We start from the raw sequence: 22,524 nt of genomic DNA, 5'->3' as shown, positions 1-22,524 counted from the left end.
AAGATCCTGAATATTTTTCGTTTGTCTATTACTTAACCATGTTTAGTGTTTGTAAGATTATTATGCTTCAGTTTAGTTCTTCGTTTCCCATTCCTGCACACGGCAGCGTGATGTTGAAAATTTGATTTAAGAGACTCGGGTCGAAGTATTAGTGGCGGTAACTTCCCATGTGACGTTGCCAACGGATGTATGTGTATACCGATGGTATGTTCGTTGGATGTCGAAGATGTCGTATATTATTGGGTGTCGAATGTCGGTGGATGGTGATGCGGATATCGGATATCGTTGCCTCGACGAATGTCGATAATGTCACACACACCTCCAGCTCCCGTCCTAAACAGCCCATGCCAAACCCTTTTTGGAGTCTAGCGGGGTATGATGTACCTTCAGGTAGCCTTCTTATTCCTTCGACTGTTCTTTCATTTATTCATAACATCTTCTCATCGCTCATATACTCCGCGATCCCCTATAATTCCACGCCTTTGTTTTTTCTTTCATTAATGTGTATTGTAAACCTTGCCTATGTCAGGTAAAAATAAAGGAAATTGCAGCTTTTGTGATTCTGTTTTTTTAGTATTTTAACTACCCTGCTAGTCACCGCTAGGGTATGTGGCAGGGGGTGAATACACCGGACTAATTTTGTGCCGAATATTTTCCCCTTCTTTTGGTCGGACGTTATTCTGATCCCTTATCGTTGATGGAAAAAATTGAATCATAGGTCTATCAGTTCACACTTAATCTCTCTCTAATTTATTGGGCATAATCTCACCTACGACGGGCGTAATAATACATTTTTAACATCATTGCTAAAGAGACATCTTTCCAATTTTGAATTTTCCTTGGGTGAATAATTATAGAATATTACGTAATTTTAAAAATTGCGAAGTCAGACTCTTAGTAGAAAATATATTTGTAGGAAATGTATTTGTCAGAAACTTGAGGAATATGTAGATGATTAGTGTGTGCAGTACTGAAGTTGTTCATTTTTTGACCATCTAAAAAGTCGATGATTACGAAGAAAGCAAAATATCCACAGGACTGTTGAAGGAAGGAAGGAATCGGTTGGCTGAACCAAAACCTCATGGTTGTCGCGTGTGCCACTGGGGCCTTATTTCGGAATGACTTCCTCGGAAAATGGCCAATGAGTCCTTCCTTTCGGATCATTGTCCTCAGCAGATCTCATTTCGTGAATCCCCCAGTCTAATTAATCCTCGTCACTTCGAGTCCTGTCGTCTTCACTGCCGTGGGAAAAATTTTGTTTCCAAGGCTAGCGGTTTTTTTTCACAATCATCCATTTTCCGTCGTCTTGAGTCGAGGCAAACTGACGAGAAATTTTTTAAATGCAATTCCCTTGCTATCGCCCTCCTGACGTTGTTTTCGTCGTATTCGCATTATATTTTGGACGACCGCTAGAACGGCGGCGTTTCCGAGCGAGTTGGATCAAGAACGAGGCCGCGTCGTCCTCTGGAGAGGGGAGAGTTCGAGGAAGCGCGCGCCATCCGCGATGTGAGTCGCACCAGTTAGTTCCGTATGGAGGAGAGCTCTCAGAGGAGTTCCGTGACGCTCCTGGGGAACCACCTCGTCGTGGTCACATGGTAGCCATGGAAGGACGAGAGGGGAAAAAAAAGACGGCATAGAAGCGGGCCGGTTTGAAGGGGTCGAATCTCACCGTCTGAGAATCTCGCCTCGGCACTAGACATGAATTAAGAATCGGCGGAGATCATTGACTGTAATCGATTCGGCCCGGGGTCAATCATCGTGAACGCTCAGTGGCTATATCAAGCGGAGGCGGAAGGAGGGGGGGTGCGGGCATTGCGTCACCGAGGGTCGCCGGGCAACAGTTGCCGTTTCGGCGAAAAGAGCCTTCAATTTCCCGCCATCCGATCGGGTCGTTCCTGTGGACTCCCCGACATACGGAGGGAAACCCTTCTCCCTCTGAACCCCCCATCCTCCGCCCCGGCGAAGGGTCGATTTTTATATACGGGGGTTGTTTTCATGGAAAACGAGATTTGAGAGGTAAACAAACGTAGCCCAGGCAGTGGAGTAAGGTTTTTTTCCAGATACTTCGGCGTCCCCTGCGATTCATCGGGTTGTTGTAACTCCGAATGTGAAAAATCCTGGAAATGGTTCCCCTTTTACTGGAGGCTTTTGGAATCGAGAGAATCGGGAATATATATTAAGCGAAGGAAAGAATGTACTTATACTGAAAATGCCATTTTTTTCCGGTGGTTCATGTGTAGGAAGTATTTCACTTCGGAGATTATCAGTGAAGTCATAAAGACAACATGGTGGAGACTTCATTACAAGGTGTACTTTTTTCGTTAATACACGTTGTGTGGTTCCTAGTTTCTGGTTTTTGAGGAAAGAGGATGGGCGAATTAAAAGGATAATTGTTTAGGTTTGAGAAAGTGAAAAGGATGGCAGAGTAAGAAATGTCCATAGGGAAGAGGGGAAGTTATTGGGAAAATTCAAAGGAGAAATAAGTGCATGTGGGAGGTGTTGAGAAAGAGTGAGAGGCCGTGATGGGGGGTTGAATGATGGAAGCTGAGGAAGAGAACAGGGATGTAGATGTCACGTGGGGCGGTATGTAGGAAGTGTTAGGAGTCGAGGGAGGAAATAGTTGATGTGAAGTGTTTATGTTATGAGGAAGTGCTTCAGAAGCGCATGTCGTTGTGCGATAGTGTTCCGAGACCATCCGAAAGCACTTGATATTCTATCGACTTATTGAAATGTAATGAAATAATTGACTTTGTAATTCCACACACTTTTGTGTGGAATTTTGTGGTGGAAAGTGTGTGGAATTACAAAGTCAATTATTTTATTACATTTCAATATGTTATGCAAATTCCATAAAGTTACGCCTGAGGCAACAAATTCTATCGGCTTGTTTCAAGGATAACGTATTCTGGGAGAGCCAATGCCCAATCGGCAGCGGCGACTACACCCGCTGTTCGACGCGTTATCTGAAATAAATGAAAGCAGCCGTTCTTTCTCCATCCCATGGTAACAGCCTATGAAGTAATTATTTTTTCCAAAATCTGGTACTAGTTTCGAAGGAGAAATGCAGGAAAGGCGTATTGAAAGTCGATTCCTGACAGTTTTTATTTATATTTTCATTATTACCATAATCACCACTATCGTAATAGTGATGTGTTTAGTTTCAAAATTAAATTGTTTTTTTAGTTAGTAGCAGATCTTATCCCCTTATTAAAACTTATTCTTTGGCCACAATTAACAGAAATCATAAATTTACCAAATTGTGGTTTATCCATACCCTTTGTTGAAGATATCTCTTTCGTGAAGAATACACGTGGAAATATTCACCTTAACTTATTATTATGACTTTAAAACATAAGTTGAATCGGTTGTTGGGCGAAAAACTTAGCTTGTAGCTGTATAAGCTTCGATTATAAGCGATGAGGAGGTGCTAACGGTAGTATTTCACTAATTATAAAGCATGCTCGGGGGCGATTTCCGCTCGGATCAAAAATATTATTTTTAACCTGAAGAAGTCACGTACAACAATACGTCCGGAACTAGCAGTTCTGTTGTGATACAAGATAAGAGTTCTTCCAGAAGGGCGCCATCCAGCGGCGACAGCGTAAGAAGAGAGGCCGAAGGAATGAGCTATGCCACTCGCCCCCTCAAGGCAAAGGGTTGGGGATGAATGGGATGATTCATCACGTGCAGGTGATAGGGTGAGAAAGAGAGGGACTCTTTGTTCGTTAACATAAGAGACCTTCGTCGGGTGGGGGCCTAAGTAAATACATAATATGATCGTCGGCAGCCTTGCTTGAATTATCCATTCAAGGAGAGCCTAGCGCGCGCTGGAATAGCTGGCGAGTCGCGCAATCAATTCACTTATATTGAATAATCCTCCTTCCGCACAAAAGCGGCCCAAGAGTTCTTCTGTCGCCTGTCGCCGTGGTCGCTTGAACTTGGGGAAATTTCATGGAAACCAAATCGATAGCCCCGGGGAGAATGCAGTCGACAGTGTGAGACACTCGCAAGGACGGGAAGTGGGAATGTGGTTTTTGATTGGCGCTGCAGCCTTTGGGCGGGATTAACTTTCGCGGGTTTTTATTTCTGCCGATGGGAAGCATTTGACCGCATTGGGGGCATTGTTTCTTAGTTGACGGAAAGGGATGACTCCCCTCCTTTCCCCCCTCACCTCCCTTGACACTATTTGGTGTGTTACTCGTTTGTTTTTACGTTTCCCCATCATAGATTTCGTTAACCAATAATTTCCAGCGCTATGACTGGACAATTTGCCTTTCCGCGCGAAAGCTGAGTGATTAGTGAGGTATTCTGAAGAAGGGGGCTTCCTTCGCCGAGAATATTTCGAAAGTGTTGAGGTTTAACGATTAACTCGCAGCACTTCGAAAACGCATTAATAACCTAGCTTGTTTTTGTCCCTTGGAAAAAAGTCATGCGTTTGAAAGAACTTTCCCAGCACTCGTGTGGACGAGAGTTGAGAAAGAAAGTAAACCTTTGGAGATGTCGATAGGGAAGAGACTCGAAAGGACTCAAGGGAAACCAATGTAATTTGGTAATCAAATTTGCGTGATTTTCCGCAAATTTTGCCGTTTCGAAGGTGTCACCCCTCCCGTTTTCCATTAAGCGACTTTCCGGGGTCCAAAAAAAAAATGTTTGCAAGTATTCCAATCATCCGCGAATTGTTTCATTTTTTTATCAGCAGAAAATGTGCGGTGGGCTAGGAGCACTCTACTCTTTATTCTCGTAATTCAAGCGATGTATAAATGGAGCCACCGCTCGCTGATCGAGCGGTTTCGATCGAGTTTCCTGCGATATTCCATTTCCACCGTCAGAGCTATTGCGTCGAAAGTATCACTTGGGTGGTGCAGGTCGTGTGCTTTCGACCTCGCGTCCGTATCGATGTCACGAAATCGATACGATGCGTACCGCCGTGAGCATCCATGTGGTTCAAATGAGGACGAAGAGGAGGGTGAAGGTTGACAGGCCGTAAAAATATCACGAAAAGTATCACGGTCCGGATGTAAATGCGCGGAAAATGCGTTGTTGCTTTTTAAAATGGGTTTCCTTCCATTAACAATCACATAGTCGACACGTACAAGCTATTGTGATATTCAATTTACATCATGCCACAATGCTCGGATTCGAACATTTGTCCATTCCCCCCACCTCAACCCGCTTTAAAAAAGGGATCATCTCAATGGGTTTCACTAGTGGCTCTCTGAGGCCAGATATCTGCCCCCCCCCCCCCAAATCCACAATTTTTTTTAATGGATGTTGGCGTGTTTCTATGCTGCACCCTTCCCCCCCCCTTCCCCCCACTTTCCACCTTGTGTTTGGTGTTCACATGTGACAACTCCCCGTACGTTTTTGTTGCCCACCCCGCGATTATTTCCGCGGCGCGACCCCCTGGACTGCCTGATTGCCGGAAAACGAGTGTGAGGATCGAGGGCGATAAACGATGAACGGGCCGGACTCTTGCATTGCGGTAATGCTCGGGAGGAGGCAATGCGGCGAAAGAAGAGAACGAAACGGTGGGGGAAAAAAACAACTCGATGTGCGGAGGCGGTGGTTTTAATAGATCTCTCCCTTGACGTAATCGGAAACATGCGAGAAACTTGTAACGCCGCTCCGTCTCCCCCTCTCTCTTTTTTTTGTTTATTTAGGTATTTCCTTTTTTTTGTTCTTCAAATTCAACCTTCCGATTGCTCGCCAAGGATGCTCGACTGCGATTGGGAAAGAAACCGGTGTGTGTGTGCGCACCGTTCTCACGAGCGTTTGGTTCGCAATGGATTTCTTCGCATTTGGCGGCATGCGGGCGATTTTCTCACGTTTCGTCGTTTGCAAAATCCTCCGCTCCCGGGAAGCGTTGACAATTTTAGTGTCATGATTCGAGTTGTATTTTTTTTCATGACTCACCCGTTCCCTATAGGCGGAAGCCGCTCGCCGGTAAGGACTTCATTAACGCGAAAATCCCCCGGATGAAAAGTGATCCATTTTACTCCGTTCAAAAAGAATGTTTGGATCATGAATTTCTCAAGGTTTATTCTACTCGTATTAGCGTTAATTACATATTTCGATCCTATTTGTCGTGACATTCACGTCGACTTGTGCAGAGCATAACGTTCATACGACAAGTGCAGTGTATAAGAGAAATTGGGGCCTTAATGCTACAAGTCACGTGCAAGTATTGCACAAACGGTCGCATTAAAAGCAATGTCAATAATTTAAATATCTTATCTTATAAATTGTTTACAAGTTCAGTGTTGACACTTTTATTGTAGTATTAGTTATTTGGGAAGGCGACCGACGGCTAAGTCGGTCGCAATGTCGGCTATCACCTGAAATTACAGGGGGGTCGTAAATTGAATTCTGCTATATGAGGTACGATCCTGCCCAGTTCGTACAGACGAGTTTGTTTCCATTTACTACGTTCCCCTCAACATGAGTTACTGTTAGCCTTAGTGCAAAGTCAGTTTGCGAGTTTTCTTAAACAGTATTGGATGCAACGTATGACCAGCACCCTAGGTCATGTTGTTACAAATGATAAATATTAGGTTGCGACGGATTTGCTAACGTTGTAAGGTTCTCATTTGTGCAAACAACAAGAGCTTGTAAATTAACGTGTTAGCCGCGGAAAGGCAGGTCCCAGAGGTCGGTCACACGTCCCCAAGTGTTACAACAAACGCCCACGTCACCGTCTCATCTAATCTTTATCGGGAGAGAGAGAGAAAGAGAAACAGGTCCGAGAGGAAGAGCGGTCGCTTTTATTTGTTCGGCGTCCCATGGTGCACGCGCGTGCACGCCTATTGCGTCCACGCCGGGGCGCTCACGCACTGTTTTGTTGTAGGCTCAGGGGGCCGTGGGGATGGATAATGGCGGCCGTGTGCCCGCGGAGGGCTCGTTTCGTCCTTGCTTATATTCTCTCTCTTCTCTCCCTCCCTCTCTCTCTCTCTCTCTCTCTCTCTGCCCGCTGCTGCTGCTGCCGTCCGGGAAGCCTCTACCCGAGGGGCGCCTCTTTAAGTATGCGGCGTAGCCTTCCTCCCTCCACCCACTTAGCCTCCTCGCCCAGGGTCTCGGCCAAAGAATTTTCTACCACCCGCTCTCTCTCCCTTTCCCTCTGCAACTCCTCCCTACCTCACTCACCCTCCCTCTCGGCTCCCAATCCTCCTCCTCCTCCTCTCAAGCTCGTTTTTTTTCGTTCACCTCTGTCCCTCTCTTTCTCCCTCTCTTTCTCCCTCCCTCCCTCCCCGCTCCCCGTGCCATGTCTCATCTCACGCGACTTCGCGTGTTCCCCGGAGACGGGAGGAGGTTTCAAATTTTGTTTGGTTTGTTATTATTGTTGTGCGCCGGCCATGTTGTCGGGGCAGGTCGCCACCGGTCTGTGTTGTCTTCTTCCACATTGGCTTTGTGAACTCCGAGAATGTCGCGGGACTTTTATTCAGCAACGTAGAAGAGCGGCGGTTTATATATAGAGTTCGTCTTCTCTTTGGATTGATTCCGAGAGTATTTAATTTATTATGTATTTTTTCTCCTCCCCATCTTGATGATTGAAGGCTCTTCTGACGTAATGGTTCCTACCATTGAATTAGAGGAGGAAGTTTTTCCCTCCCCGATTATCGCGCTTCGAAATGTTTCCTTAGGCCATTTTGGGAAAGGGACGCGCGTTTTAGTTGCGCTTTCGAAATGTCCTCGCGTATACGTGCTCGGGGTGATTGTTTCGTCGAAGCGGTGGTTTTAACGTCAACGAACGTGAAACCTAAGGTTTCAAGTGCAATGTTAAAACGAAAGGGTGGGCGCGAATTATTTCACGGCTCTACATTTAACTCCGGTTTTTTTGTGACACTGGCGGTCGTGTTCCGGAAATTGAGAATAATCTCTCAGCGGTTACTTTGGGCGAGTCAAAAAAAAAGTCGACTCCATTGGAGTTAAGTTTTTGACGTAGTGTTCATAAACGAATCCTTTTCATCGAATGTATTGGTAACCGTATTTGTTAAAAAAAAACCCTGAAGTGTTTATGGGAGCGTTTAGTAATTATGATGCGTGTAGGAGCTATCATCATGACCTTTTCCGTGAAACTCAGTTACAGTTGTTTTTATCGTTTTACTCGCGTAAGCGTTGTCTACTGCAGGTTGTATGGTGTTCGTGTATTTTTATTTGTGTTTCATGGATTAGGAGCCCTCTCTATGTTTCCACTCCCATGATAATCGGAGTGAGGTAGCATAACTTGCGGCTTCAATTCGTTCTCTTAAAATCCTTTGTACCTCGCATTGACAATGGCCTCATGTAATCTGGTGCGCTATGCTATCGACCGTTGCCAAGAGACCAGTTGACTTTCGATTGGTAGCGTAGTGGAAGGGTACCGTTCGCAGGCGACCAGTTCCCGCTGGATCGTTAACTCGGCTTTATGGTAGACCAACTGGCCGGCAGGCGGAAAAACACGAGTTCAATGCTTGGTGGTCGCCTTTATCAGGAGTGAATGCTCTTTGGTAACTCAGTGGATTATATTATAGCTGTCCGCAGGCTAGTGATATTTACAACAATGTTTAGGTGTCGTGTGGATAATCGCACGCTTAAACGGATCGTTATTGCCGAGTGTAGCGCGACGTCATCTCCAATATTTACTGTTGCGTTGGGATGGGGACTATTCCATTCGCCACATTGCGGTATATTCTCGTTCAGTTCGCTTTTGCGAGGAATATTATTTTCGCACACGATTCGCGAAATTCTCGTTACAATCCTTATTTGTTTTAGCACCACGGAAACAACTGCGTAATCATTCCTTAAACGATTTGTCACAATTTTAATTGTGCTTCTATTTACCCATAGGTTCGTAGACGGAGCTAGCCAAGATCTAAATTCTTCGGGTGATGTTCGCTGCCGTTTTTCTTATTCTTTATTTATTCAGCATTTGAAAAATCCACGAATGTGCTCCCTTTGCCGAACCTTCGACACCGAGTAATCCATAGTATAGGTTGTTGATATTCGTATCATTCCGTTTGTACTTGTATACTTAGTTCCAGTAGTATCTTCGACCTGAGTCGTAGATCTTCGATCATTGTACTGTGATTTAATCATGCTTATCGGTTTTCCAGGAAAAGGAATCTGAAAGTTTGCATTCACCTAAACTCGGCAACAACGGTATGATGTTAAAGGTTGAGAAAAATCAATATATACTAATTATTGAACCCAATGTAGTAAAAACTGGATAACGATTAAAAAATACATTTGCTGTCAAAAATTTGCTTCATTATGGCTGGGTTTTACGGTTAAATAGTCCATAATATGCATAGGTTCACTGATTAACAACGGACTACATAAATCGATGCGCGAACAGCAGACTTATTAGAAGTTGTCTACGGAGGTTGGCTAAACTAAAACTGTATTAACATGTGTGTGTATATGTATTAGTGTATGTATATATATATATATATATATATATATATATATATATATATATATAGAATTAGGCAAAATACAGAATTAGGCAAAATGAAGTACAAAGAATTGAACAATAAATTGAGGCGGGCAACAAATAAGGCAAAAGACGCATGGTGGAAGACGCAGTGCGAGGATATGGAAAGTCTCCAGAGGAAGGGTGAAATCGGTGCGCTGTACAGCAAAGTTAAATCGTTATCGGGAAATAAGAAAGCTCTGCTAACAGTTAGAGATAAGGCGGGTAAGGTAATAGTTGACGCAAGAAAGATCCAAGAGAGATGGAAGGAGTATATAGAAGAACTGTATAGTAAGGAGCTTAGACCAACAAAGTTAGACATTGAAAAAGAAAATGACGTAGAGGAAGACAGCTTAGGTCCAGGCATACTAGACAATGAGATAGAAAGGGCATTAAGGGATATGAAACTAAATAAGGCCGTGGGGGTAGATAACATTCCCGTGGAACTTTTAAAATGCTTAGGAAAATGTGGGAGGAAGAGGCTATATGGGCTGATCCGTAGCATTTATGAGGAGGGAATCTGGCCGGAAGACTTTGTGAGAGCAGTTTTAGTTCCGATTCCGAAAAAGGTAAAGGCCACGGCATGTGAGGACTATAGGACAATTAGTTTGATATCCCACGCAGCTAAAGTTGTTCTCAGGACCATAAACAAAAGGATAGAGAATAGGGCCAATGATTACTTAGGGGATGACCAGTTTGGGTTTAGGAAGGGGAGAGGTACGCGTGATGCCATTGCAGTAATGAGATTATTAATCGAGAGGAATATAGAACACAACCAGGATGTATTTGCCTGCTTCGTAGATTTCGAAAAAGCGTTTGATAGAGTGAATTGGGAAAAAATAATGAGTATATTGCAGAAAATAGGAATAGATTGGAGGGAAAGGAGGCTAATCCGCAACCTGTACATGTCTCAGACTGCTCAGGTGCGGGTGGGAAACGGGGAGTCAGGATGGGCAGTGTTAGGAAGGGGTGTAAGGCAGGGTTGCCCATTATCACCGTTGCTGTTCAACCTGTATGCAGAGGAAATGATCAAAGAGGCATGGGAAGAACTAGAGGTAGGAATGAAAGTGGGCGGGGAATTCGTAAAATCAGTTAGGTTTGCTGATGACCAAGCTTTAGTTTGTCAGTCAGCCAAGGGGCTGCAAGCATTGCTGAGTGAATTGGAAATTCAGTGCGACAGGTATGGGATGAGAATCAACATTAATAAAACAAAGGTTATGCGATTTTCTAGAAAGAAAAAGGGCAAGCTTAACATTAAAATAGGAGGGCAAAAACTAGAGCAGGTAGAACAGTTTACGTATCTCGGTAGTGTTTTGGACCAACACGGTCAAAGTAGTAGGGACGTAAGGAGAAGAATTGCGCTAGGCAAAGAGGCTTTCACGAGGAGGAGGGAGTTGATGACGGGGACTTTGAGTAAGGATGTTAAGAAAAGACTCGTAAAAACTTTGATATGGAGCGTAGCTATGTACGGCGCGGAAACGTGGTCATTGAAGCAGGAGGATAGACGTAGACTGGAGGCTTTTGAAATGTGGGTGTGGAGAAGAATGGAGAAGGTGAAATGGACAGAGAAGAAAACAAATGAGGAAGTACTTGGTATGGTGGGCGAAGTGAGGGGTTTGTTGGGAGCAATCCTATGGAGGCAGGAAAAGTGGATGAAGGGGGTGTTGACCGGCAGTGGGATGTTGAAGACTGTGATAGAGGGTAGAATGTTGGGCAAAAGAGGAAAGGGAAGGAACAGGATAGGGATGTTGGACGGGATGAAGGGCGGAAGAAAGTACTCAGAGATGAAGAGGGACCTGGTGTAGAGTAGAATTTAGGGTTGTGTTTTGTTAGTAGTCACAAAATATTTGTTTGGTAGTTGTGTCCATCGAAAAACCTACCTTAACCGGTAGATTACCTTATAATAATATATATATATATGTATATATATATATGTATATGTGTGTGTGTATATATTTATATTTGTATATATATATTTATATATATGTATACGTGTATGTATACACACACACCGCATATCTCACAGAAAAGAAATACATAGCAAAGGAACGCACCATAGAAAAAAAAACGGTTCGCGTTTAATATTTCTGTGGCCTCGGTTACCTTCATCTGAAATTATTCGTTTGTCGATGATTAGGTGGCTGTGACTACTGAAATATTAAAGGTAGGTTGTGTTTTTTTTCCTTTGAGTGTGTTCCTTCATTGTGTGTTTCTGTATGATTGCCCCGTTAATTCGTGCGTTCGGTATCCAGCCCTAACTTTTAATCCTGCATCCTGCCAATGTTGCCAGTAGCGGGAATTAGGTCTCTTGTGTATGCTCTAGATTAGTTTCCCTCTGTATGCATGAATTATTTTAGGGTTCCACGCGTATTTAATATGAGTCGTCCGCATTAAATTGATCACAATTTGCAGTATTCGGCGCAATGATCATAGATTCACTGTGTTACTAGAGGTTAATGGCAATCCTGCGAATTGAATAGTTTGTGATTGACTTGACTGCTCCGTAATCATCCTCATTACGTATATGTTTGTATTTTCTCGATTTCATTTTCAATAACGCATGAGTATTTTTCAAGTTAGGCATGCTACATATGTATTTTGGCCCTTAGAATAATTCATTTATGATGTGAACTACACGCAGTAGAAGTGTAGTTGATAACGTTAATTAGTCAGTGTGAGTAAATTATTAATTTGTCGTATTTAATTTCGTACTGTGGCTAAAAAAACACTGAGAGATGCATTAACAAAATTAACATTTGTTCGCGAATGGAATGTTAATGAAAGTTTTTATTAACAATGCTCTTTTATCAACAAAAGCTTTTTCAAAATTTTCAACAATGTCATCTCGTGATTTATTCGATCCCGGTGTTTTCGCAGTACTTCTAATTAAATGGATGTGTCGCGTGCGGGAGTGAGTGCTCTCCACTCTTCCTTTAAAAATCGATCGCATTGCAACTCCACCACGCGACAAATCACCTAAGCTCGCGAGATCTCGTACATTACGGCGTCGGGAGGATGGGTTGGGGGCGGAGGGGGGGGGGCGTAGGGACGTGTTATTTTGCACGGAGCGGCGCGCGCGCCAAAGCGACAGAAATGGGGACGAGGATAAGTGAACTGCTTCTTACATCCTTCCTAATTCACATCCTCATTCACGATACTTGCGTTAACGCGATACAATACTTATGTTCTCGAAATATGGCGGTGTGTATGGTACGGCAGAATTGGTTGGGTGCTGCGCCTTATCTTGGCAGGCTATTCGGGGAACTCTGTGGCATTTTCTCCCGCGCGGATGGCAGGCTTGCGGATTTGAGCCGTACGAGAGTATTGTGGTCCACATAACACGGCCGTGGTGGTTGTGAGAGTGGAGGAAAGAATAGTGCTTGCTACGTATTTTTTTTTCGTTCCGGGACGTCAGAATTAGAAAAAATGAAATTTCAACTTCCCGTCGCAATCATCCGGCGAAAACTATTTTTATCCCATTATTGTTTTTTTTAATTTCGTCTAAAGGAATGTGAGTACCGAAGTGTAGGACGTATAAGGCAAAGCGATAAGTAGTATATCAATCCCTCATGGTACATAAATGGAACTTAATTTGAAAGCTTAGACAAAGAAAATTGATTTTATTACGTATGGGCGCGTCGTAGTGGTAGTGAAAGCCATAGTCAACATGCGCGTATTTCAGCATTTGAGTAAATTATCCCCCTTAGGAATGGTATTTATAATTTAATATATTCACATGCCCATTGTATTTTTAATCTATTGCCTGTTAAATCTATTGCTTATTAAATCAATTGCATTTAATTAATTCCTAAATAATTGTTTGCGCAGTGAAGTCTTAAGGGATTTAGACAACCACTAGAAACATGTGCAGATATTAAGGCTGTTGAAAGGTTTAAAAACGTGTCCTTATTTTGCTTGCCATTGTCTTAGTACTAACAACACGAGTTGTGTCATTAAATTCTGCATGCCACTCATTGATTACTATATAAATAAGCTGGACCGGCGGAATTATTATTCATTCATAAATTTCCTCATTTCCCTCTAAATCCTGAGTTTGCACGCGGTGTGCAGCGGGTCAGAATCGAGCAAATGAGGAACGTTTGTCGGGTCACTTTACCCGGGGAGTTTGTCCGGCGGCGTCGGTGCGCTGAGCCACAATCGCAGGAAAAGTATATCTATAAGCGTTTGTTATTAACTGAATCGAATTTTCAAAGACTCTTGCGGGGTTTTATTTTTTATTTATTATGTGCCTTGACTTCCTTAGTCGTTAATCATTTGCTACGGCATTATTTAAAAAAAATCACGATTTTGGCGGGATTTTGGCCATCCGTGTCGAAACTTTGTGGTATGGGGGACCCTACCCAATGTGCCTATTGTGTTCAGCAGCTCATGAAACCCGATGTTTTCTGTCAATATTGACCCCTTGAATACCGGAAACAAACGCCATCAAATCCTTTGTTGGTTAGGAAGGAGAAAGAGAGAGAGAGGTCATTGCTCTTAAGAAAAGGAAGAGTGTGAAACGAGGTTCTAACACGGCCCACTTAATTTCTTGAAGTGATATCTTGCCGTAAAGTCTTTCTCAAGCCTAAGCCTGTGCTGGATGGAAGCCTGTGGTGGATTCCAGTACGAATTAGTTTTTTTCATTATTTTAATCTTCCCGCAAAAGCTCATTAAGAAATAGAGTAGACCTTTCGGTTCTCTCTATCTCTCTCCTCGCGGATGCGGAGTCTGAAAATAATTTTTCGATTCTGACTTGGAAATTTAATGAGTGGGACTCACAGCGATTCACAGCCCCATGGACTCATTCAAGGGTAAAAGAGTGAATTGCCCTCGTCCCACCGTAGAAATTCTGAGCGCTCAAAAGTACGTGTATTTCATTTTAAATATACGTAGTCCTTGATGTGCAGCGTGTTAAGCTTTTTGTTCCTGGCAAACGTGATCAATCGCGTACAACTACTTCCATTCGCGCTAGTATATAATCATTGCGTAGAGTAATAAATGCTATTGGAAAAGTCTATGAAGAAAGGTATGCCCCCCCTATTAGGATGAAAGAGAGCGACAATGGCTTTAAAGCAGGTCTTAGGATATCGCAATGAACCTCTATGTAAACTCATCCTTCCTGTTTTTCGTCCGCCAGTTCAGAAACGCTTGGTGCTAAAAAAATACCACCAATGTAATTAATTACCATATTAACTTTTTGTAGTGAAAATGTGAATTGAACTCGTGTCGCACTGAGAAATGTCGGATGTATTTTGTTCAGTCATTAACAGCACAAGTTAAGTCCCAAATATTTCCACTTCGACCTGGTCGATTATTAATTTCATATGATACGATCTTTGATATTCACGTTAAGATAACCGGAAGAAACTTCGATGCTACAACAACATACATTGTTGGGTGCACGCTATTAGAGATTTAAATTGAGTAGAGCATTGAAAAAAGAATCGTATCGATCGTCACTTCGTGAAAAGGTTTCGTCATGAGTCTGAGCAGGGACTTGGTGAATCGGCAGAGGAAGAAAATTGTTTAAACGACCCGAGAGTCGATTAGGGTAATTTTATAACCGAAATCCCGTTTATTTTTTCACATACATTTCTCTGTGGAATCGGGTGATCCTTTCATCTTTACCGTTGCTGTTTTAATTGAAGTGTTCCCGAAAAGACGAGTATGATTGGCGGGAAATTTATTGGTGTCAAAAAAGAATCCGAGGGGATCGTGACCGGATAGACTACGACGTGTGTCCACCCATTCCCACCAAACAATTCCGAAGTCGCCGCCGCGTCCATCGCGTACCCGTGATTCAATTTTTTTTACCTTCCCCCTCACCCCATAACCTCCCCCCGTGGTTTCCGTAGTTTGCTTCCCTTTTGGCCGAATCTTTTGACGAGGTTTGTTCCGAGTACCAACACTGCACCGTCGCGCCTCGTTAGTCCCTCCCCCTCTCCTCCCTCAGATGGCGTTAGGACATTTAGAACATGCGGGGCATAGGGAAGAGGAGGGGGAGGGCAGAGTGAGGGGGGTGGTTTCAGGGGTTTATAAGAGAACCCCGTTGTTTATCGTACGCCGCGGAAGCGATTCCCGCGTGGGCTTGTTTGTTTTTTTTATGCCCCACCCCCTCCCCGTCCTCTGAGCGGGTGCCGTGGCCAGCCTTCAAAGGGGGTTGAAGGGGAGGAGGGGGTAGGATTGGATAAGCGGTAGCCTATTTGCATTTCACTCCACGCGAAGGTCCTTTTGATCCCCGTTTCCGCGACTCGGTGCAATGGTTCCCGGGAGGAGGAGGGAGGGTGTAAAAAAAGGGGGCCGCACTGCTTCGTCCAGTCCTCTCTCGACTCTCTGTCCCCTTTTGTAGTCCAGTGATTCGGGGGTAGTGTTTTGTGCATTGCATTGTGCACCGGTGCTTTCCGTAGCTAACCAGCCTATTATTAGAGCCGTTGTAAAAGTGCGGCCAGGCTTTCTCTCTCATATCTCTCTCTCACTCGCGTGCCCGAAAGTGTGGCAGAACTGCGGGAAGTGGCGTCAAATCGGCCGGCCGGGTCGAGGACTGCGAAGTGCGTTCCAAACCCGTTCCTCCCGTGCTTGAGTCCGCGGGGACATCCTTCTTTTTTTAATCCACGCATATTTAAACTTAAACCGGAGGCATGCTCCCGTACGGGATTTGACGGGACTCCGTATTGCTCGTTCGTATGTGCAAAGCCTAGGTAAACGCTGTGTCGACGCGACCGTCGGGAAAACTTTTACAAGGTCAGCGGACCCAAAACGTACCGTTAACCTGTAGCGTGGGAAATGTAATCGTGCCATACCGGAAGCTAATAATGCCCGTTTGATCCAGTGGCACATCCTTTGTACGCTACGACTTCCATTGGTTGTCGCGTTTCGACCAACCGCGTGATAATATTTAGGAGTAATCTTTATAATTGCCCCTGAAATGGAGGGGGTGTGTTTGTGAAACGTGCATTCTGAAACTCTTTGTTTGTTGTTTTAAGGTTCCTATTCACCTGTCTGTCCCGAGTTACGTTGACTCAATACCCTGGCCGAGGAGTGTTTTTGTAAATGACCCTACAGACATCTTTTGGAAAGAATAATTCGGCTCGTGGAGAATAATGGTTATTATTATTTTGGTTATTGGTCATTTGGGAAATTGCGCTGGAAATTTATATTCACACATCAGGGTCGGAGAGCATACTTCCTTTCCCGGTGCCATCCATAGTTTTCCAGTAAGATATGGTACCCGGCAAGTGAAGCTGATAGTGCCCAAGAGGTGTCGCCTGGAATCGTACCCGGGCCCCACGGTCAGCAGCCCGGCGGTGTATCCACTGGGCTGACAGGCCTTGAAAAATAAATTAGCTGATGAATTTCGATTTTGGTTTTTGTGGTACAACTGATCAAACCGTAAAGCAAAATTCTTTACGGTTTGCGCAGATTCAAAACCGTAAAGCATCGTTTCCGTAGCAAATAACGAAATTATTTAGGATATGTAGGCATAGCTGCGTAGGATTTCCAGCAAGCGAATTTCTGCGAATAATAGTGATCATTTTCGTTAAGTGGTACGATAGGTAACCAGTGCCTGCCTGAATTGACGTTCAGCTTTTAAGAGCAGCGCGACAGATCTCAGGTGTTCCTCTCTGTTCTTAGTTCCATTCTGCTGTTTTGTGGAAAACATATTCCTGCTGTTAGAGACTTCACGTTTGAAGGAGCCGGTAAGCATTAAGGCTCTTCCGATGCATAAGTCATATCGTGCCGTTGGTGTGACATTGGGAGTAGACGTTCCGGGGTGAGCATTATTAGGTTGGAGAGCGTGTTCCCAGTTATTACGCTGTTGTAAACTGTTGCGCCCAAGTTTATGGTGCATTTGAGTATCCCCTCGAATGGTTGGCGTGGACGAGGCGCCGGAGACGATTGCCACATGCCCTCTTTGTCTTTTCTTCGCCTTAAATTCAGATTAGCTCCATTTACGGCCGCCGGGTGTGTCGCAACGAATTCCCTCCCGAGTTCAGCGCGAGGAATCTCCTTCGGGGACGACCAAAGGGGAGTCAGGCGGCCATCGGAGCTGTTTATCCTGCACTCGACGCCATAACGATGAGGCTTTGCACGGAGCGCGGGGGATGCGCCATTTTGCCAACAAATTTGCGCCATTTTTGATGCGTCGTTTCGGCTCGTCGCGAAATTAACATGGGGCGCTTCAATGTTCCTTCCTGCGGCACTCGCTAATGTGCGCCCTACGTCGGTGAGGAGGGTGGCGTGTTTCATGATACATCTCCTTCGTCACCTTGGCCCCCCTTTTTTATATATCATTACTATTAGTTTTTGTCGTCCATCCCTTTCTGCCAGAAGTCTTTCACCCGTCGGAGATCTCACCGCATACGTTCTATCCGCGATATCACCGCGGGGCGTTTCCGGCGCAGAAATGTCTCCACCCTCTTCCCTCCTCGTTGCGTTTTTGTTTTTTTCCACTTCCTATTTTAATGTCGTGTGTTTCACCGATGACCGTTGGCGTTGTGGTGTTCCTTTCGCGCGCGCACGTGTGTGTGTGTGTGTGTGAAGGGTTTCTTTTTTGTTATTTAATGTTTTTTAACGTACGACTGACTGCCTCTCTCCGTTTTGGGTGGAAATGTATTCTTTTCCTCTGTCTCTCTCCCTCCGACCTCTGCTCTCTCCTCCCCACTTTGTAATTCCAACGCAGCACAGCTCTTCACGGGCGATGCACTCACTCCACCGAAACCCCGGGTTCCAAACCTCCCCCCTATTTGCCGTTTCTCTCCACACAACCTCTCACACCCCGTTTCCATCATCCACCCCCGCCCTGCGATGCCGGTGGAACATGCCTTCGCCGCCCCCGCTCGATGGGGAGGGAGATCTTTTTCCTTTTTTCTCCCCACAATTATGGGCCCTGGGGCCCTGCACGATTTTTTCCCTTCTCCATCAACAACCCCCCCCCCCTCATTCCATTCCGTCGTTTCAAGTTCGCGCAGAATGGGTAGCGATGGGATCCATGTTGCATTCGGCGGTGTGCGTGCCCGGGCGGGGAGGGGAGAATTTCATTTGTTCGCCGTAACTCCGTAACCGTCCGTTTTCGGCGGCGGAGGGTTCGGGGGGGGGGATGACTGAGAGAAGGTTGGTGCACCGACGGAATGTCAATAAGAAGTCGGGGGGTGGGGGGTTCTTTTTTTCCCTACCCTGCGTGAAACTGTACACTTTTGTCTGTTGGATCGAGGCAACTTCCAGGAATCTGTTTCTTTACTCCTAGATCAAATGGGATCTGTTTTCCGTCTTTGTTTTAGTATAAGAATGAGCGTAGGGCAGGGCGAAACTCACAGTTCGTTGGCTGCAGTGGACCGATTACGGTAAAATTCCCGAGGGCCGCATTCATCAGACTCGGCCTGAGATTTCACCAACAAAAATCAGTGCTTGATCGACAGTGATTTCCTGATTTGACCATTGCTTCACCAGCGTGATTTGACAGTGATCAGTTAATTGGAAATTTGCTGTTTTTACCTGAGTGCCTGCTTTTATAACTGCCGTTACCTTACCGATTAGCTCGACTCTTCTAAAAATATGTTTATAGTCAACAATAAGTGAGAATAGGTGACGTTATTATTACTAATCAGCAATCTTAATAAAGTAATGATTTTTAATTTTGTTAAAGTGCTTATGAATCGGGAGGATTTCGTTGAATCCGGTCTTAAGCACACATCAATTTCAAATAGAATACGCGTTTCGGTCTTCTTTATTTCTTGTAAACGTAATATCAATTAATCTATTCGTGTTTACTGAAAGTATTGAAGAAATATATTTTAGTGTTGTTCATGACTCGACTATATGATTCCTAGGTAATATGAACACCTATGGCAACCCAAGAAAATTTCCCCAGGAGACTGAAAACATCACAAACGGAAGTGTAATATCGAGCCGCAAACAACGAGGCAGAGATATGATGCCTCGTTATTTTTTGCATGGGAAACTTTCTTGGCTCGTATGCTCTCCAAAATGGGAATTTCTAAGCGTCCTATCACAAGGAATCCTTCTCAAAATTCTCTCCATGTGCATATATAGACGCTTACCATTTTGTATTGTGCTGATGCCCAGTATTCACTTCCTTAAAAAATAATGCTTAAGCCATCTCAAGACAAAAAAATTCTCCGCAATCCCCAAGAAGCGCGATTGATTAATGGGCCACCTAATTTTCTGGGTGTTTTATTTACGGCTATGGTCGAACGATATGTGGCTCGACGGTGCAGTTTCTCTTTAGTTTTCCCGGGGGGAGCGGGGTCAATCGAAGCTGCCGAAGCACGACAGCTTCGATTGACCTCGCGCGTCATGAAAATCGGGAGAGCTTGATTGGATGGCCGGAATAGGTGTTGGTTGTCGCCTTTGTGCGCCTTTTATTGCTTTGCGTGTTGAGGAAACTTGGCCTCTGCTCTGGGTCGAGTCTAGTAGACGTGTATATTGCACAACCCCGACACAAAATGAGGGAGGGAGACTGTATATATCCCGGGAGTCAACAGAAGTTAAGCAGTCCTCCGCCGCTCACCATCTTTTATTCAATAGCAAAGCAGCCGTTTGGACTTCACGGTACGGTACCTGCGGGGTAGCGTGCGGAGCATGTGGAGGCCCGCCGAGGGGAAAAGAGACAACAAGAGTGGTCGCTATTGGTTTTGAATTTTTTTCTTTCGCTCGTTGGAACCAATCGAAGGGCGTCTCTGGTGCCTTATGGCTTCGCTAGACGTTCCCGGGGTCGGCATCCGCCTCTTGTCACCACTCCACAAAGCGGCCGCTAAGTGTTTAAGCAGCGAAATGAAAGGCAGGCCCCGGCTGATGCCGGTCACTTTGCCCCATGTAGTCGATTCCGGCGCGATCTCTTTATAACATGGATTAAAATCGTTTATGTCGTCATGAAAAATTCACACGAGATAAATCCGTGCATTATAAGTTTAGATGCTGGCGAAAGATTCCGACTCTACGTGTTATTTTACGCCTAAATTAATTCCATTCACTTTTATGTTCCAATCTTATCGAGATATCTGTACCTGGGAAGGAATTGGATTACTTGCTTCCGTGGATAATAAATGTAACCCTGCGAGTCATAAAAGAGTCGATCGCATTCAGTGAGATGCTTGAGTTCATGCCAGCAAAGATGGATTCGTTGTTGCGAAAGGTGGTTTAACCTTGATTGTGGCGAAACACTCGAGATTTGCCATGCATGTACGAATACATACCCGTTTCCATGGCAAATGATTTGATTTTTTTGCGGATCACTCGCTTAGTGTTCCCCACTTGTTTATTTATTCACTCGAGGAACTTGTTTTGCTGTGGAGCAATTAGTTGTAATTATGGTTTAATGTATGAAAATGTAGCGGCTATGACGAAATGGAAGGACTTCTTCATTGGCATTCATGTTCTCATGAAATGTGAACCTTGGTTTTAATTTTTTCTCTTTGTCATTTCTCTTATTGTTGCCCACTCAGTCAATGCGTGTCTCATATCAATGCACTGCATATTCATTGATTTATTGATGTTTTTTCCTTCTTTGAACCAATAATCTGAAAAAAATATTTTTCTCTCTCTTTGCAGAGCGGGTGGTGGCGCCAACTCCTCAATCATCGTAAGTACCCACAGGAAATGTTTCGTTTATTTTTATTGTGATGCTTCGGGAAGTAAATAGAAGCGGCGCACCCCGCCCTGAGCCCAGGGCATGTGCCATTGCTCCAGCATATTCCTCTTCAATTACGTCACTACCGTCATAGATGTCTCCATGTTTCAGTACAGATTTCCCTTGTCAACCGTGTTTTTGATAACCGTGTTATTTGCCAATGCGCGACCGGTTTGGTGATGCTAATCAACCGTCTATTTCACCAACGTGAACCTATTTCTTGGCCAAGAAAATGCCGAGAGAATTTCTTTATGGTAAATTGCATGACTGCTGGGACTTAATCTCACTAAAAGAGGCCTTCTTGTTTTTTTTTTTTTTTAAACCTCCGAAGCAGCGCAAAATGGTGATGGTGAGGCGGCGTCGAAATGAAAGATGATTTAAACAACTATTTAACAGGCCACTGGATGGGAATCGGAAGGAGGAATCAAATGTCACGTTAGCGGAGTGGATTTGAGTGGTGGGTTCGGGAGGGGAGCCCTTCCTATGGGGTCGCAAAAGAGTGGCCCAAGTTCTCTTGGTAGCCCTTCGTGACGCCAACTGTTGGAAGTATGCTGGGGTACTGGCCTCCGGGGGGCGGCGTTTTTGCATTAATTGCTCGAATATTATTATTATTATATTAATCTCGTTGCAATTAGGCAATTTTCCTGGTGGTAACCTCCTGCTGTAATTCTCCTGCTGGTCATTTTGGTCAAAGTCACGTTCACAGCAAATGTCATAATCCAACGCCCGGAATCTCTGCCCTCACAATGTGGAGTTATTGATTGCCGATGTTATTTCTCAATCAGGCGATGGACTTTTTCACCAGTTTCAATTCTTTTAACGCGTCCACCGGTGCTCGGCGAGGAACTTGACGTGAAATAGGACGCAATGTGGATTTATATCTCTCAGGCCCAATCTGGTCCCGCAAAGCATAAAGAGTTGACATCAATTTGAAACATTTATCAGTCAAGGGGAATGGTGGTTATGCCTCGTCGTCAGGGTAACATCTATCCAGGGTATAATCGGCCGTCTGGCCAATAACTGTAGCATCATGAATTGGAAAGTTTTCATTTTTTTAGAATTTTGGAAATGATTGGGTGCGTGTATTTAATGTATTTTGCAATTAACAGCCGATGACAGTAAATTATTTCCCGTCAGGCCCGACGAATCAGATCGAAATTGTTTCGAAGTAAAACTCTAGTCTGTGTGCACATAGAATATAACATTGTGGAAGTTAAAAAGGTGTTTTACATTGCAATTAATTATTCATAAAACGGCTCTCTGTACTTTACGCCTCCGCTTAATTATTAGTCACTGGAGTTGCTTATAGCAGTGTTGGGACGTACTTAGGGATCAAAATTCGGGACTCAGAACTTTCCCTCCGTGTCCTCTTTGTTGAAATTGGAATATCCGAACTTCATTCTCGTGTTTTTCAATCTCGTTGGACATC

At 44.4% G+C, this 22,524-nt stretch overlaps 1 protein-coding gene across 1 annotated transcript in view; it reads left to right on the top strand.

Annotated features, from left to right (window-relative positions):
• Positions 1–22,524, top strand: part of LOC139692889 (AF4/FMR2 family member lilli-like) — a 106,847-nt gene that overhangs the window by 44,668 nt on the left and 39,655 nt on the right. The window contains exon 5 of the mRNA XM_071591198.1: positions 21,017–21,047. Within this exon, the coding sequence (XP_071447299.1) occupies positions 21,017–21,047 (31 nt within the window). The remainder of the gene's footprint in view (positions 1–21,016; positions 21,048–22,524) is intronic.

This window comes from Hetaerina americana, unplaced genomic scaffold, assembly GCF_022747635.1.
Source record: "Hetaerina americana unplaced genomic scaffold, ioHetAmer1.1.p SCAF_439, whole genome shotgun sequence".
NCBI lineage: Eukaryota > Metazoa > Arthropoda > Insecta > Odonata > Calopterygidae > Hetaerina > Hetaerina americana.
Note: the sequence above shows the minus strand (reverse complement) of the source record. Positions and strands in the feature narration are given on the sequence as shown.